The sequence below is a fragment of the Dermochelys coriacea genome, chromosome 9 (assembly GCF_009764565.3).
Source record: "Dermochelys coriacea isolate rDerCor1 chromosome 9, rDerCor1.pri.v4, whole genome shotgun sequence".
Lineage (NCBI taxonomy): Eukaryota > Metazoa > Chordata > Testudines > Dermochelyidae > Dermochelys > Dermochelys coriacea.
Window position 1 is genome coordinate 47,932,875 of NC_050076.1, and position 17,990 is coordinate 47,950,864.

The 17,990-nt window shown below is 40.6% G+C and overlaps 1 protein-coding gene across 8 annotated transcripts in view; it reads right to left on the reverse strand.

Moving 5' to 3' along the window:
* The window catches only part of UGGT1 (UDP-glucose glycoprotein glucosyltransferase 1), a 104,592-nt gene that overhangs the window by 37,349 nt on the left and 49,253 nt on the right, over positions 1-17,990 (reverse strand). For 6 of the 8 annotated variants that reach the window (XR_006274352.1, XM_043492587.1, XM_038415831.2 and 3 more), the window contains exons 17-25: positions 16,361-16,492; positions 13,629-13,793; positions 13,258-13,378; positions 12,331-12,429; positions 7,000-7,023; positions 6,375-6,469; positions 4,320-4,526; positions 3,175-3,306; positions 1,921-2,051 (exon numbers count right to left, since the gene is read on the reverse strand). Coding sequence is in view for 7 of the 8 variants with exons in the window: in XM_043492587.1 (XP_043348522.1) it covers positions 1,921-2,051; positions 3,175-3,306; positions 4,320-4,526; positions 6,375-6,469; positions 7,000-7,023; positions 12,331-12,429; positions 13,258-13,378; positions 13,629-13,793; positions 16,361-16,492 (1,106 nt within the window). In the remaining variant the exon portion in view is untranslated. The remainder of the gene's footprint in view (positions 1-1,920; positions 2,052-3,174; positions 3,307-4,319; positions 4,527-6,374; positions 6,470-6,999; positions 7,024-12,330; positions 12,430-13,257; positions 13,379-13,628; positions 13,794-16,360; positions 16,493-17,990) is intronic. The other 2 variants (XM_043492585.1, XM_043492588.1) reach the window with 1 other exon arrangement.

The following is a 17,990-nucleotide window of genomic DNA, read 5'->3' on the forward strand; positions in this document are numbered from 1 at the left end:
GGTTGCATGGTATAGCAGTGCTAGCTACTGATGCCGTAGTTAAGGATCTGTCAGCTTTTCCCATAATTAAACTCCTAGTCTCATGGGTTTATAGCAAATTGTGCAAGCCATTCATAACAAAACTATATACCTTATCAAATCTGCTAAATCCTGGCATGTTTTCTAATCCAGAGCTCAGTCCAAAGCTGGGCCTATATCTGCTAGGACCTTGGCTCTGCTGTGCCCAAAATTCAGCACAAGTTCAAACCGTATCTTCCTTCCCTTCCCCCAGCCCCTTTCCTGGAGCAGACCTTAAGCCTTCTCCCTTTCCTTCTACTGGCTATGGGTATAAAGGGATCTATGGCACTGTTAATACTCACTCTGATAGAATTGTGGTGTGCAAGGTCTCACCACAATAGTGAATGTCTTTACACTTAAAAATCTGTTTGACTATGTTAAAAAATGCATACTGCTGGCTTTTAAAAGGTAGCAGGTCGTCACAGGAAAGCGAGGGGGAGTTTTGCAGGCTGTATAAGCTAAATGGACAGGATACTCAAGAGATCCTGCAAACTCAAACCGTAAATAGATGGTAGTGTACAGGAATCAGTGTCTTTTGGAAACTTTTATCTGTTACTTTGAATTTGAACATGACTAGATTTTTAAAATACATTTTGTTAAACCCATAATAAGGATCTGTCTCTCCACCCCTTTTTTTCCTCCTCCATTCATTTTTTCCTCCTGTGTCTCACCATGAAATGCTGATAAATTAAGAAAAGTTTTAAAAGAAGCTTATGTGCTTATATAGTCATTGTTATTGATACAGAAATAGATTTTGGATCTATAATACTCAAATAAATATTAAAAGGCTAATCAGCAAACATACGCTGAACCCCAGTATGTCCACAAAACATATTTTTGTGGCATCCTGATAGCTCCCATTCTCTTTCCCATTTTCTTCCTCCTTCTCTGTTTGTAAGTAAATATTGTAGTGATCCAACATCTGCATATACTGTTAAATCCAAGCACCCAGGAGCAGGTGGGTTAAAACACTTTCAAATCTAATCTTATATACCCCCCCACCCCAAAAAAAGTGTTGCCAGGCCCTTAGCAATATGTTGAGTTGCGTGTAGAAATGTAAGAGTTTTCATTCTAATCATAGGCCACAGTAGGGAGTAGCAACCATATTTTCTTCCAATTTAAAAAGTTTTCCTCTTAGCATATGGAGCTGCTCTGTAGTCAGAGTGAGCTAAAGCTGGGTTTTAACTGTACTTGGCTTGAAAGAAGAGTGAGTGCAGAGAGCACCTCCGTCTTTTCTTTTTTGGGGTGCCACCCTTATTCCTCTTCATATTTCTTCCCATTCTGCATGACAGTTACCATACTAGCCCTTTTCCTCCAGCCAAGAGACCACAACCTGAACCCCATGAGTAAAAGAGAAATATTCTGCATTCATGCCATTAAGCTTGCTGTATAGAGGCTTATTTTAATGATATAGACCAGTGGTTTTCAACCTTTTTCATTTGCAGAGCTTATAAAAAAAAAAGTTTTAAATGAAGGTGTGTACCACTTTGAAAATCTTAGTCTGCAGACCCCCAGGGTTCCCCGGACCACAAGTTGAAAACCACTGATACAGACAGCGTGTTTCTTGGTTTTCCAGTCACTTCAGTAATTTATTTCTGAAGGAGAGTGTGTGGGCTACAGAAGGCCATCAAAGCTGATTCAACTCAATACAGCAACTTAAACTGTCTTTTTCCCCTTATCCCCTTTAAATATGTTATTATTGGCAAGATGAATACATGACTATTTATTTATAGTATAGCGTGCACTTTCACAAACCGAGGCAAGTCTGCCTGCTCTCCCCTCTTTCCATTGCAGAAGGCCATGTTACTGACTTGAGCCCTGCTTTCAACCAGTCCACTTAGTTCCTGTTCATATGGTACTTACAGATCTTCTTCTACTCCCAATTGCTGAATATGGGATTTGATTTGCTGTCCGGATGTCTTTAGTATAATATTCTCTAGGAGGTGGAAATCATCCTGATTGAACAGCTCATTGTCTTCTAATGGGCCAATAATCTATAAAGAAAATGAAGTCAGACTTATTAGGCAAGTGCTATACTGAAACAAAATTCAAAAACATTTTAAAGATACATACTTTGGGCCCAATCCTGCAGGTGCCAAGTGCCCCTGAGTCATATTAATATCAATGGGAGTTGAGGGTACTTATCACCTCTCAAAGGGTGCTCGGCAATGTGGAAGATCAGACCTGTCGTTATGTAAAATATATGCTTTCACAGCATCCACCGAGTACTTGGAGACTGAGATGCATTGTGTTATGTAGATCAAACTCTTGAGGGTGCAATGGAATTCCAGACCAGAATCCCACTATTCAGCAAACACTATCAAATCATACTTCTCAAGCATCAGATCTATTAGAAAAAAGAAAAGGAGTACTTGTGGCCCCTTAGAGACTAAAATTTATTTGAGCATAAGCTTTCATGAACTACAGCTCACTTCACAAAAGCTTATGCTCCAATACATTTGTTAGTCTCTAAAGTGCCACAAGTACTCCTTTTCTTTCTGCGGATACAGACTAAGACAGCTGCTACTCTGAGATTTATTAGAGTTGCCCAGTGAATTCTCAATGACAGGAATAAAACACTTACAGTGTATGATACATGACAGGAAATCTAGTTAGCACTGAAAAAAAACTATGCTCAGTGACACCTGTTTTGGTTTGTTGTTATAGTTGTTTGAAGTCAGGAGAAAAAATAAAATTGCTTTGGACAAAAGGGTTTCATTGTTTGGAGTGGAATTTTACAGTGAAATGATTTATTTAAAAAGTTGAATAGTGGAAGGTGCTGGATGCGGAGCTCTGGGCACTGACAGTAGCAACACAAATTTGTCACACTGCCCAATGCATCCGCCTCAGCCTTGAATTGGAATTAGCCTCTCTGGGGTAAGAGGCCTTTGTGCTTCAAGTTGTGCTAGTCAAAATTGACATTTTTGTTACTTGGACATTTGTCCAGTTGAAACTGTATTGAGAGCAGCCACTAATTTCACACATAAAGAGCCATCAGATCATAACAACCGTTGGCCAGAGTCAACATCGCGTTCCTGGATCCCCTTTGTCACTTAAGTCTTCCTTATTTGCTACATATTGAATATGTCTGTCTCCCAGTCTGGGAAGCGAGCTCACCCTTCCATTGCTGATCACTGCCCTCTGTCCTTTCTGCAACTTAAGAACATCCCTGCAGTACATGGCATGAGACAGTATAAAATCCACTTTGGGGGATTCAAAGGCCTCTTTGAAAGTATTGACATCCATACCCTAAAAGAAAAAAAGAAAACATATTCTCACTGAAATGGGAACCATAATAGAGACTCTGAATAAATGCCCTGTGATAGATGGACACTACTTGTTAAACTGTCTTATCAAGTTTTTACAAACCTCTTCATAGTTTGCTACAACCTAGCCCACAAACCCTTTTCCTCTTCATTCCCTTTCTCCTGTTCTCTGTTTGAGCCCTGGCCTCTTTATGTCCTTTTCAAACAATCAGCCTCACAATTTTGATGTGAAAGCCTTGCTGTCTGCCATTCCTGCTACTTGGAATAGTCATAATGAATTTCTTTATCCTTAATGACTTGGTATCTCTTCTTCAAGTTTAATTTGAAAACATTTTCTCCTTTTCCTGTACTTATTAAAGTGACACCATCAAACTGAAATGTAGCTAATTTCAAAAAGTGACTCAGCAATAGTTTCAGGTACTACCCTGCCTGGAAGCCCCATTGTCAATTTTTGCAGTTCTAAAAATCTAAAAATTTTCTTATTCTTCTAATATTTTCTCTTCCCTTTTGTTGTTTGAAGAATTCATATGCACTGAAAATGGAAATTGAATATGCAAAATAGGTTAACAAATGCACAAAGTAATTAAATTGAAAAACAGTGGGCCTGTCATTCCTCAGTCCTTTCTGACCTTATAATAGGAGGGTTTAATTTTAACTATAGCTTTCTGTCTCGTATGTAATGATCTAAAGCATTTTTGGGATGCAATTTTTAAAAAAGAAAATCTAAACAATGTTTTACTAGACTTGCACAGAAAAATACTTGCTCAGTGCTCAGACCCCACTGAGTTTCAAAGCCATAAAAATAAAGTAAATAATCCTCTCTCTCAATTGTGAAACCATGCTGAGTTTGGTGAAATTAACCCATTAAGGACAAGAATTTGAATTTTTGTGTGAGCATATTGCATCAAGAGTTACAACCTGCATTTACCCTCAGAAGTTCATCAGAAGAGCTAGCAAAGCATCCCACCACCGGTAAAAGCCATCAAAAATACTTACACCAACCGCAAATTCTGTGATGTCAGCTCCTGCCTCCAGTGCCTTTGCTGTCTCTTCTTTAGCCATTTTAGTGATGAAGTTCTTGGCATTGTTTGATGTTTGTGTCTGTAGAGCTGCCCATATGGCCCTGGTGATGACTGTGTTCTTGTTGGTTAGATCTTCACTAGGGTTATTAATCATGCTAATTCGGACATGATTACTGGATTTCTGTGTTTTAATAAAGTGCTAGTTAGAACGCATTTAGAATTCTAGTCTGTCTTCAGATAAGTGGGAAAAATCCATTATAATAAAAAACAAAAGAAAACTGTTCTGTATTGCCTAATGGGAAATATTGAACCCAAATCAGGTAGTCAGCAGCGCAAAGCTAACAGGACTAATGATAATGAATGACTTTAAGCTAACTTATTATTTGCATAGCACCAGCATGCTTAGAATATTAGAGATAAGTATGAAGCCAAGGTTCCTGCCACAAAGAGCTTACAATTCAAATACTAAATAGATCCCAAAGCACAGTGCAAACCAATTGCCACACATTGTGTGTCTGCTTTGTACTATTGTCTTGCTTTATAATGAAGTATAGCCACTGCAGGAATGAAACCTGGCAATACTACATGATTATTCTGGACAAAAACATGAAAAATATATTTTCCATTCTTAAAGGATAATTTAGGTTGGTAGAATGTACTTACTAAAGCTGCAATTTAGCCAGGATAAACAGGAGTTAACACTCTACTTTTACAACAAACACTGTAGGATATTAATGAGCCCAAGGGGTCAAGACCCTAAAGCTGGCATATCAGGTAGCACCACCCCGGCCCACCTGACACCCTTGTATGGCACTAGTTCAAATACTGAGAGGGAACAGCACCCCCTATGCAACAACATCAACATCATCTTTTTTCTTTTAGAGAGTAATGATCCAGCTTGAGCATGACAAGACCTGACAAAATCCGAGTTTTAGGTGGCATGGCTGCAGAAATTCAAAGTACTTGCTAGACACTTGCAACTTATTTAGAAGCCAGAAAAATTAAAAAGGCTAAAGAAAGAAAATTGGCCATGCTGTTTTATTAAGTGACCCACAACTATGTAGTATTAAATACAAAAATCTAATTTAATACAGAAACGGTATCGATAGAAAGTGAAGTGAACAGTAATCAAGAAATTCAAAAGCACGATTCCCATCACAACTATAACAAACCTCCCCTCCCTGATTCCTGGTTTGTATTGAATTACTATGTAGTCATAACTAGAACCCTTACTGGCAACATGTCTGAGTTAGTTAAAATGGCAAGTTTCTAAATATTTATGTTAAAGCGCTCAATTGTGACAATGCAGAACTGATTTTTTTTTCTCAATCTTGAAAAAGAAAATTCAGCGACTTGCAGGGCAAGGTGTAAGGCTCATCTGTTTACTCAGACTTTTGCCTGAGGACGGAACTGGAGAGACACATTAAAGTAGCACTCTGAGCAGAGTTCGTATTTCTCAAGTGGGTTTATTGTGGAGTGTACAGGTTAATTTCCAGAGATTGAAAGGGACAAAGAAAAAAAAGAGAAAAAGAGAAAAAAAAAGGAAGTAATTCCACAATTCTGATATTTATTTGAATGTGTAATTAATTTTGTGAGCAGGTACTGCATTGAAATACATAAGTATTATTTTGTCCAAAACACTGGAAGTGAAAAATTCCTCTGTTACAATCAGTGCAGATGAGACACAAAAAGCAGAGGTTATGGTACAATGCTCACATGCATGCCCAAGTCAAAACACAGCAGTGTCACTCTAATATTAGGACTGTCAGCCTGAACTCTGTCCATTATTATTTGCATTAGGGTAAGTGCCTACAGGCCTCAACTGAGATTGGATGCCCCATTGTGCTAGGCCCCATACATAACATATGGTATGAGAGTCCCTATCACCAAAAAGCTCTTAATATAGACAGAAAAGACAGACAGATGGTGGAAGGGGAAATGTTGGAACAGAGAGAAGGGAGTCTCAGTCCAGTGCTCTAGTCACTGAACCACACTGCCTCACCTTTTAAGTTGAAATGCTACCACCTACCTGATGTTTGATAGCATCATATAACAATTGTCTCCCAGAAGGTTTATCAAAATCTCCAACAATCCAAAAAGTAACTGGTCTAACAAAAGAATCATCTGTAGAAGAAGAAAAATGCAACACTTGGGGAAAAAAGGCAGCTTCTGAATATTATCACATTGGCATTATACTGCAAAACGCACATGTGAAGAGGTTTGACAAAAGTAAAGGGCCATAAAGAAAGATGCAGATAAGTTAAGCAGTGATACTTATATGTATCACGAAAAGTGGTATTACTATTGATTTTCTTACTTAACAGATTGGAGGGACATGCATTATTATGCTTCTAAACTGAATTATGATTTGACTACTTGGTAAGTTTAAAAATTATAAAGGAACCTAAGAACCTGCAAGTAACCTACAATTTCTCACTAGGGTACAAACATGCTTTTTTCACCCTTCAAGTGGTAGCTTACAGAATCAGTTTTGTACAAAGATATTATAAAAAAATAGAACACATGCATCAGACAGTTTTTCAATTACCTGCAGGTTCTAGGCCAACATTATTCAAATATCAGAAAGTCCCCAAAGAACCTAATCATATTAAAGTAATAACCCAAGAAAGAGAAAGTGCTAAAGTTTGAGTTACCATAGATCTCCTTGGAGGACATTCCTGGACACAAATAAAAAGGAAAGAATGGAAGAAAAAGGTAAATGTCATTACTAATTTCTATAACAAACGCCACAAGTATTAAGGAGCTAGCTGTATAGCATAGTATACACAGGGATCATGTTACTCAACTGCTAAAACTGAGAGTAAATGAGCAAGCATTGTTTGCCAGCAACACTACATAAAGACTTAGGTTTTGTTTTGTTTAAATTAGTGCAAAATATTATATCCAACCGTGACCTTACTACAGAATTTGAGGAAGGCACTGGAGCCAAAACTCCTATTTTTGCAAGTAGCAGCATATTATGATCTAGATGTGGCCAGCTATTGCTTTTGTGTCTCACTTAGGGAATGTCTACACAGCAGATGTGAGGGTAATTCCCAGCTCAGCTGGACATATACATGCTACCTCTGCTCAAGTTAGAGCACTAAAAATAGCAGTATGAAAATGAGAGGCAGCTCAGTCTAACCACCTGAGCATGCATACAGGTGGTCAGGTGGGATTGTACTCAAGTGACTAGCCTGAGCTGCCACCCATGCTCCCACTGCTATGCTGATGTTTTTAACATGAAAAGAAAAGGAGTACTTGTGGCACCATAGAGACTAACAAATTTGAGCATAAGCTTTTGTGAGCTACAGCTCACTTTCACAATGCCATCCACAGCCTCAGAAACAACTCTGAAATCATAATCAAAAAGGTTGACAAGGGAGGTGCTGTCGTCATCATGAATAGGTCGGCGTATGAACAAGAGGCTACTAGGCAGATCTCCAACACCACTTTCTACAAGCCATTACCCTCTGATCCCACTGAAGTTACCAAAAGAAACTACAGCATTTGGTCAAGAAACTCCCTGAAAAAGCACAAGAACAAATCTGCACAGACACACCCCTAGAACCTCGATCTGGGGTATTCTATCTGCTACCCAAGATCCATACACCTGGAAATCCTGGACGCCCCATCATCTCAGGCATTGGCACCCTGACAGCAGGATTGTCTGGCTATGTAGACTCCCTCTCAAATGCATCCGATGAAGTGAGCTGTAGCTCACGAAAGCTTATGCTCAAATAAATTTGTTAGTCTCTAAGGTGCCACAAGTACTCCTTTTCTTTTTACTGTAAGGAGAGTGATCACTTAAGATGAGCCATCACCAGCAGCAGGAGGGGGGGAAAGGAGGAAAACCTTTCATGGTGACAAGCAAGGTATAGGCCATTTCCAGCAGTTAACAAGAACATTGAGGAACAGTGGGGGGTGGGGTGGGATGGGGGGGGGAGAAATAACATGGGGAAATAGTTTTACTTTGTGTAATGACTCATCCATTCCCAGTCTCTATTCAAGCCTAAATTAATTGTATCCAGTTTGCAAATTAATTCCAATTCCGCAGTCTCTCGTTGGAGTCTGTTTTTGAAGCTTTTTTGTTGAAGGATAGCCACCCTCAGGTCTGTAATCGAGTGACTGGAGAGATTGAAGTGTTCTCCGACTGGTTTTTGAATGTTATAATTCTTGACGTCTGATTTGTGTCCATTCATTCTTTTACGTAGAGACTGTCCAGTTTGACCAATGTACATGGCAGAGGGGCATTGCTGGCACATGATGGCATATATCACATTGGTAGATGAGCAGGTGAACGAGCCTCTGATAGTATGGCTGATGTGATTAGGCCCTATGATGGTATCCCCTGAATAGATATGTGGACACAGTTGGCAACGGGCTTTGTTGCAAGGATAGGTTCCTGGGTTAGTGGTTCTGTTGTGTGGTTGCTGGTGAGTATTTGCTTCAGGTTGGGGGGCTGTCTGTAAGCAAGGACTGGCCTGTCTCCCAAGATCTGTGAGAGTGATGGGTCGTCCTTCAGGATAGGTTGTAGATCCTTGATGATGCGTTGGAGAAGTTTTAGTTGGGGGCTGAAGGTGATGGCTAGTGGCGTTCTGTTATTTTCTTTGTTAGGCTTGTCCTTTAGTAAGTGATTTCTGGGTACTCTTCTGGCTCTGTCAATCTGTTTCTTCACTTCAGCAGGTGGGTATTGTAGTTGTAGGAATGCATGATAGAGATCTTGTAGGTGTTTGTCTCTGTCTGAGGGGTTGGAACAAATGCGGTTATATCGTAGAGCTTGGCTGTAGACAATGGATCGTGTGGTATGATCTGGATGAAAGCTAGAGGCATGTAGGTAGGAATAGCCGTCAGTAGGTTTCTGATATAGGGTGGTGTTTATGTGACCATCGCTTATTAGCACCGTAGTGTCCAGGAAGTGGATCTCTTGGGTGGACTGGTCCAGGCTGAGGTTGATGGTGGGATGGAAATTGTTGAAATCATGGTGGAATTCCTCAAGGGCTTCTTTTCCATGGGTCCAGATGATGAAGATGTCATCAATGTAGCGCAAGTAGAGTAGGGGCATTAGGGGACGAGAGCTGAGGAAGCGTTGTTCTAAGTCAGCCATAAAAATGTTGGCATGCTGTGGGGCCATGCGGGCAGCCATCGCAGTGCTGCTGATTTGAAGGTATACATTGTCCCCAAATGTGAAATAGTTATGGGTGAGGACAAAGTCACGAAGTTCAGCAGAGCTAGCACTTTCATGTCTACCTGAGCTGGGAATCACCCTCGTAGCTGCTGTGTAGATTCCCTTAGTATGAGTTCAGTACCATTGCAGAGGAAAGAATACTAACTGGTGATTCAGCAAAACCTAGGCTTTTCCACTATTTAGAAAAAGAAACATGCCACATTATTCTTTGTAATCAGATACAGCAAGCCAAAAGCTGTAAATTAAGCAAAGGCAGCTCAAAAACAACATGCCTCCATAAAAAGAAGTCCAGTTAGGGACTGAGATCAGCAGACAATAGGAAGTGGATACTAGGTGAAGCTAAACAGATCTAAAGAAATTCTAGCTGTGAAGGGGCAACTGGTCCTCCGGCTCGTTAGTAAATATTCATGCTGTCATCCACTCTCCACAGAAATGTCTGTTTCTGTGCTGATCTACAATAGAAAAGGTACTTTCAAATGAGAGTTTGGAAATGTATGGCCTATTTTAAGTGCTACAAAGAAAAATAAGGAACAGCTCTAATTGGCTGTACATGAACAAAGGACTAAGCAGATGACAGAGAGTGATGGAAACATTTACAGCACTACAGGAAGGAGGCAATGCCTGGGGACAATGTCAGGAGAAACTAGAAAGAGTCACTTAAAAAACAAGAAGAGTAGTCCCAAATATAGGAAAGGGGGGGAAAAAAAAAATCAAGTATTCGTGAGTCAGGAAGTTTAAATAGCCAAGATTGGAACATATGAAGGGCTGATTGATTATGAACTTTTCATGTCAGGGACCATATCTGTTTGCGTGTGTTTGTACATCATGTAGCACAATGAGGTCCTAATCTTGACAGGGGTTTTTGACTACAACTGTAATATAAGTAATACAATATTTGACCTTGCAGTTCATGCACGAAGTGCAAGAATTGCAAGATCAGACCAGATAAATGGTCAGTCTGATTACTGGACAATTATGCAAACTTCTGAAGCTCAGGTAACTATCGTTTAGTTTAGGTCACAAAGCAGAGGCTCCTGATCCCTTGTTCATTTTTATTTTAGGCAATGTAATTGCAGATTATATTTTTTCATAAGGACAGCTAATCCTTTTCTATATTCATCTAGGCTGTTTGACTCAAGAATATCACATGGCAGTTGGATCCATTGGTTAACTGCCCTTCTAATGAGTGGCATATTTTCACTTGGAATACTGTGTTCAGTTCTGGTCAGCACATCTTCAAAATCTGACTTTAGTAGAGATGAGAGTGCTCAGCACTTTGCAGGATTGGGCCTACATTAGCATAAGTACACCAGAAATACAGTGCTGCTGTAAGAATAGTTTGGTGGTAGGAGACAAAATCCATCATAGATAAGGCTATATTTTAGTCATGGGAATTTTTAGTAAAACACATGGATAGGTCATGGGTAGTAAACAAAAATTCACGGCCTGTGACCTGTCCATGACTTGTATTATATACCCCTGACTAAATCTTGGATGGGGCAGCCTGGGAGTGCTATGGGTGCTGGGGAAGGGGTGGCACAGGTGCTGGCCCGGGGGCACTGTGGGTGCTGGGGGGGCAGCCCAGGACCCCCACTGGTGCTGGAGAGGGGGCGGGCAGCAGCATACAGTCTGGGACCCCTGCAGGTGCTGGGGGGGGGAGGGGGAGAGGGAGTGTTGGTGGGACTGGCAGACTCCCTACCTGGCTCCACGTCTCCCCAGAAGCGGCAACATCCCCCTCCCTCAGCTCCTAGGTGAAGGCTCTGTGTGCTGCCTCTGCCTGCAGGCACCACCCCCGTAGCTCCCATTGGCCATGGTTCACAGCCAATGGGAGCTGTGGAGCTGGCACTCAGGGCGGAGGCAGCATGCAGAGCTGCCTGGCCACACCTCCACCTAGGAGCTGAGGGAGTGGGATGTTGCCACTTCTGGGAAGTCCCCTCGAGGTAAGCGCTGCCCAGAACCCTCCCCGCGTCCTGTGCCCCAACCTCCTCCCCCCCATACACCCAAACTCCTGCTGCTGCGGGGGGGGGGTTCGGGGGGTAGGAGATGCAGTGGCCCAAGACTGCCCCAGCAGCCGCCAGTGCGACTGGCGTAGGGGCTGCTTGAGCTGCTCAGGTGGACCCCAGGCAAGGCACACCGGCCACTGCAGAAGTCTTGGAGGTCAGAGAAAGGCACCATCTTCCATGGCAAACTTGCAGCCTTAATCATAGAAGGTTACAGGTGGTTCAGGAGAGGAAGACCCAGGGAAAAAGGAGGGCAAGTAATTCTATATATCTGAGAAGGATGTTAGTGACTGATTCTCTTTACCAAAGAGCTCCATTACTATGGTGGCAAGGACATACATCAATCTCGAGAAACTGATCGACCCTAACAGAATCCAACTCACTGCCTAGTCTCTGAATCTGCTCTCTGCCTTACTACTCCCACTTCATCTTTTACAGTCTCTTGGCTTTGCGCCTACTATGCTGTTACCCATGCCTGACAGTCCCATTTCCTGCCAAGCCTCAACCTCTTCCTGCCTTCAGAGCAGTTCTGACAAAAGGCTTTCCTTTAATGTCCTCCTCACCAGTGTTCTCCTTATTCTTCCTTCCCTGAAAAGATCCTCTCTTCAAGTAAGATTGCGTTTTTGCCCTTAAGTGTTTGCAGTCTGTTTGTAAAGCTCTGATTAAGCAGATTGTGTTATTAAAATTTACATTGCTGAACTGCCCCAGAGGTCCCAATCAGGATCAAGACTTAGTTGTATTAGGAGCTTCACAAACACAGAAGTAGATTTCAGTTTATATTTTATCATGATTATTACCTTTCTTTGTTAAGTAGGTCATACTATTGGCTACAGCAGCTGTTTTATCTTTGGAATTCAAGACAGTAAATCTAGCATAATCATCCACAAAAAAGTTACCTGTAGGAAAAAGATAAAATATTAGGTGCAGAAACCAATGATACCATTAGAAGAAATAAATCAATAACATTCACTGATATTTAAGCCACACATTACCCTAATATCTTGATGCTGTTTTTGCATTTGATTTCTGCTGTTTATGGCTAATATATCAATGAATGTTACTGTTACAAGACACACCAAAACCAACATATTCTCACGATGCAAAGTTCAACTGAAATCAGTAGTGCAAGGTCCTATTCAATTCAACTGCATCTCTGTGTAAAGAAATATGTATTGAAAATCCATTGCGTTACTACTCTCCAAACCATTCAAGATAGATCACACAAGTGCATCTGTAACTGTATTATTCTACACAGTCTTTCTGCATGGAGTATAACAGTTTAATATTTTAACCATGCGAAGTTTCACCAAAATCTGTACTATAGCAAATCCTAAGTATTTCAAGGAGACTTCATCAGTTTCTGTTCAAGTGGGGTTTAGGGATAGAGCGGCACTGACTGACGTGTCTCACAGAATACAGGACTATCAGTCTTGGCTTTTGCTAGTGCTGTTAATGTCTCAATTTTACGAGTCACTAAATTCCCCTAAAAAAGATAGAAGGAAAAAAATAGAAAATGCATAACTATTATGAAAAATCTGACAGATATAAATGTTTATGCTGTTACAGGGCACAGCCTGACTCCCTTAGCACCAAGTGGGCTGGAATCTCTCCTCTTATATTATTGATAATACATTTTGAAACTGTGCATTCCACTGGGAAATTCCAATTCTTGTAAATAAATATGTATACAGATCGGGTTTATTGCAGTTGAAAGTGTCCCTTACTCATGGCAGTTAGATCTAGGTACTCTCTGTCAGACATCAAGATCCTTGAGTTGATTCTTGGAACAACATTAGGCTGGTTCATGGTATATTCAACCACATCTTGATCACTGGACAATTCACCCTGAAGGAAAGAAAGAAAAGCTGCTGCATAAGCTACTGTTTTTACAAACACATTTTTACTAAATAGCTTGAAAACAAAGTAATCATGTGACTTAAGGTGGCTGGTGATCTTGCTTTAAGATTAATTATAATAATAATAATAATAATAATATAACTTTTTTTTTTTTTTTTTTTAAAAAGGCGCTTGCTTGACTTCAGCTTTCAGAAAGCTAGGTCTCCCCTTGAAATCCCAGATTAGAAACATCACATACCAAGTACACAGCTCTTTGGAAGAGGCTGGTGGTTTCCAGGATTTTTTGCATTGTTATAGTTTCTAGATCATCAGGATCCAGCTGCTCTTTTTGAAAAGGCATTCCATTAAACAGCACAATAGGTAGAGGGCCCACACCTGTCTGCTCATAGTACCCTCTGCCTTCCTGAAATAAAAGGAAAGAACAAACATAAGTACATTATCTCATTACTGCATAGAAGGATTATGGCCTCCACTGTAACATACTCTAACTCTGCTGAAATCTTTACTTCTTTATATTATCAAATAATAAAACAACTTGCCAACCACTTGTTCCTTAAACCAGTACCAGGAATTTATTATTTATTGTGCATGCGGGTAGAAAAAGCAGAATTTTAAAAGCTACATATAAATGGTTACATATGTGCATTTGAGCCAAAATCTCATGTAGAATTAATGACAAGAAAAGAACACATACTATGAAGTCCATGTATAAATCAGTTCAAACAGTGATGGCACATGTGACAGAGCAAAGCCTTTTAAAAACCACAGTTCTTCGCAATTCTATGAAAACAAATTAGCAGGTATTTATCGTTAAGACAACCAGTCTCTCCATTGCATGCAACCATCTTATGGTTCATTTTTATTATATTCAGTAATCTAAAAGCTAATTCAGTACTGTGACCTTAGAACCCCTCAATACCAACTGGCAATGGGGTTCCAAGAATATCCTGATCCTAATATGTACATTCTGGTTAACAAATTAATATCACATGTGATCTTAAATGAAAGCCAGGGTCATGCTGGGCATTAATAATATTGTGAAATGTATGTACAGATACTATGTAAGGAGCTGTGTGTATACACTGAAAATATGTGCCTAAAGTCTGTATCAAGGCAGAGATGACAAACAGGTTTTTTGCCAGAAATATGGGAGCAGTATATTCATGTCTCTATCAACATGTAAACTAAGTATTGTAAGACAACACAATAGAAGCCCAATTTACATACAAAGTAAAGGGGGGGGGGGAGAATGTGAAATCAAGAGGGAGGCAGCACAGTGGACAATAAGCTAGAAGGGGTTACCATGACACTGGGTTACTGATAAATGTTGGAGGATATAAGGTGAAGGCAAGGAAGATATACCTTTACCCTGCACCTAAGAAGTAATCAGAAGTGTGATTACATTAATTAAAAAAGCAGGATCACAAGCTGTCCTGGCTGAAACGTTGTGAAGGACACTTGGGGTGAGATAAACTTCTTTAGACAGAAGGTTAAGCTGTTAAAGTTAGTCTCTAGAAATCCTGTTTTATTTTATATGTAACCCTTTTGTTTCCATTATCCTTTCTCTGGTATCCTGAACCTTTGATAATAAATGTATGTGATTTTCACTATAAATATATCTCAGTGCTGAGCTGAATCATTCAAGTTGGTGTGTACACTGTTCCCTTAAGGACAGCAGACCCAATATTACTGTGAGTGTCCAGTGAAGAAGACACTAGACACTTCAGGGGAATAGTTCTAAGGGGCTTGGGATGCACCTATTTTGTTAGCCTGTAAGGCAAGGTAAGGCCCAGAGGAGATTGTTTGGGTGGCTAACAGACTGGTGGTGTTAGGGAGCTGACATCCAGTTAGGCATAAGCAAGCGTCCCTCTCACTGGAGCAAAGTGAGTAACAAGGTGACACTCAGGCCTGGGTACACTGAGAACTGTCACGAAATGTCACCGTCACTCCCCCAAAATAGAATCTTCTTTATGCAATACCCTCAGCATTGCCAGATAGAGCGGATATTTAGCAAAACCATCTTAGTGTTTCATCCCTTTATAAACAGGCTGATTAAGGTTAAAAGTTAGGACATCGTATCCTTTGAGCAGACGATCTCACAACTTTTAGCATTTGGCTACAATCTCTAGTATCAGGTAAAACCACTCATAATGATCCCTTCAGCATTCATATTCTCTCTCTCTGCCTCCTCTCCCCCGCCCAAACCTTTCAGGGATTAACACTTTTGTACATAAAAGGGCTTTGTTTGAACATCCAAGTCAAGTAATTAAGTATTTTATGGGAGGGGGGGAAAGTTCAATGGGTCAGGAGCACACAGTCCAATAGGGATAAAAGAGCAGCCCCAGTTTCATGCCCTAGCCTTACTTTATCATCATCTCTGCACTCAAGTTTCAGATAGGAACTGGGTAGGGGCTTCCTTTCCTTTACCACCTTCCTCCCCAACACTTCTACTTTAAGTCTAAGAACTTTCAAAGCACCATTCCAATCTGCCAAAAAAGGCATCCCAAATATGGAGATTAGCTGATACTGGTACTAGTTTTAGGGCAATCTTCCCAGCATGCAGAAGCCACCAGAGCATGTTACAGCATGGGATGGGGAAGAAATCTACCCACATTCCAGAATATGGGTTGAAGCAGCCTCCATGGTCCTAGTGTTCCCTGTTCGGGTAGAGGAAGAAAGCCTAGAGGATCTACATATCAGCAGAGCCTCTCAGTCTTACCCAATTTCTAGAGTTACTGTACACAGGGAGGCCCCACCAGACCTGGGTTCCTCAGCATGCCAGGTTCCTCCTCAAATCTTGCCCCTCTACAGTGAAATAGCACCAGTTTGATTGCCGAAGGGCTCTCTGCCTCAGCACAAGGAGGGGTGGGATTTGCCCTTTCAATATACTGGCTGAAATCATATTCAGTAAATGGTGTATTAAACAGTCAACTATCAGGATAACAATGCTTGATCTCACAAAATTCTTACCTTCCTGTTTTGATCATAAACAGAATCAATCCCCAAAATGCTGTTCACTTCTACATACGGATACTGCTTCTCGAGAACGCTAACCACATGTTCAACCTGCAGCTGATCGCCGGTTTTTACTTTGTTATATATCTGAGGAGGGGGATACAAATGCAGATTTAGAGCCATGACCGATTTTTCCCTCTCTTTCCCAAACATAACATATCTGCTCTATTCCAACTTCCAATATAGAACATTTATGGCAACTTAGCTCTTGTGTGTGATAACAGACGATATACACATACAAGCCAAATGATAAACATTGCTAGTCTTGAAAATTAGCCTATGCCATACCTCAATATAAGAGTTCCTATGCTGAGAAGACGATTGCTGTATTCCCTAACCTCGATATTGCCCAAATCAAAAGGGCCGCATGTTTTTCTGCAGAATAGTCCCAGGATTTTTGCTTATAACATGACCTAGGAGGTTGACATTCCCCTTGTAAATTACAAAACATCTTTGTTTCACTTTTTTTAGCATGCTAGATATTACTACTTTGATTTGCAGCTCATTATTAGTATATCAAAACAAATCGGAGGAAGAACAAAGCAAAGTTTTCAAGCCACTAGCAATTTAACTGAATGAAAAAATTGTGCATCTTGTAATCATTTTAAGGTAACATGACTGAACACTGTACGCTGCAAGTGAAAATGAGTTTGCTTTTCTCATCCTAGTACCCATCACAAAATTATCTGGCAGGATTGGCAGTCTCTAATAAAGACAAGCCAAGAACTACAATAGTAAGTGACATAGCAGGCTAGAACTGAGATGCGTGGGCAGAACCAGATTTTAGCATTGAGAGGGAAGAAGACGAAGTAAGAAAGGATACAGCCGTGGGTAGGAGAATGTATACAAGGAGCGAGGGCGGTGTGGATACTAGTCTAATAGGTTATACTGGCTGTAGAATGACTGTGCCTAATAGGGTACAAAATGTGAGCGAGGCCAAACAGCAAAAATTAAGAAGTTTGTACACCAATGCGAGGAGCCTAGGTAACAAAATGGAGGAACTAGAGCTACTGGTGCAGGAAGTGAAACCAGAGATATTATAGGGATAACAGAAACATGGTGGAATAGTAGTCATGACTGGACTACAGGTATTGAAGGGTATGTGCTGTTTAGGAAAGACAGAAACAAAGGTAAAGGTGGTGGAGTAGCATTGTATATCAATGATGAGGTAGAATGTAAAGAAATAAGAAGCGATGCAATGGATAAGACAGAGTCCGTCTGGGCAAATATTACATTGGGGAAGAAAACTAGTAAAGCCTCTCCTACGATAGTGCTTGGGGTGTGCTATAGACCTCCGGGATCCAATCTGGATATGGATAGAGCCCTTTTTAATGTCTTTATTAAAGTAAATACTAATGGAAACTGCGTGATCATGGGAGACTTTAACTTCCCAGATATAGACTGGAGGACCAGTGCTAGTAATAATAATAGGGCTCAGATTTTCCTAGATGCGATAGCTGATGGATTCCTTCATCAAGTGGTTGCTGAACCGACTAGAGGGGATGCCATTTTAGATTTAATTTTGGTGAGTAGCGAGGACCTCATAGAAGAAGTGGTTGTAGGGGACAATCTTGGCTCAAGTGAT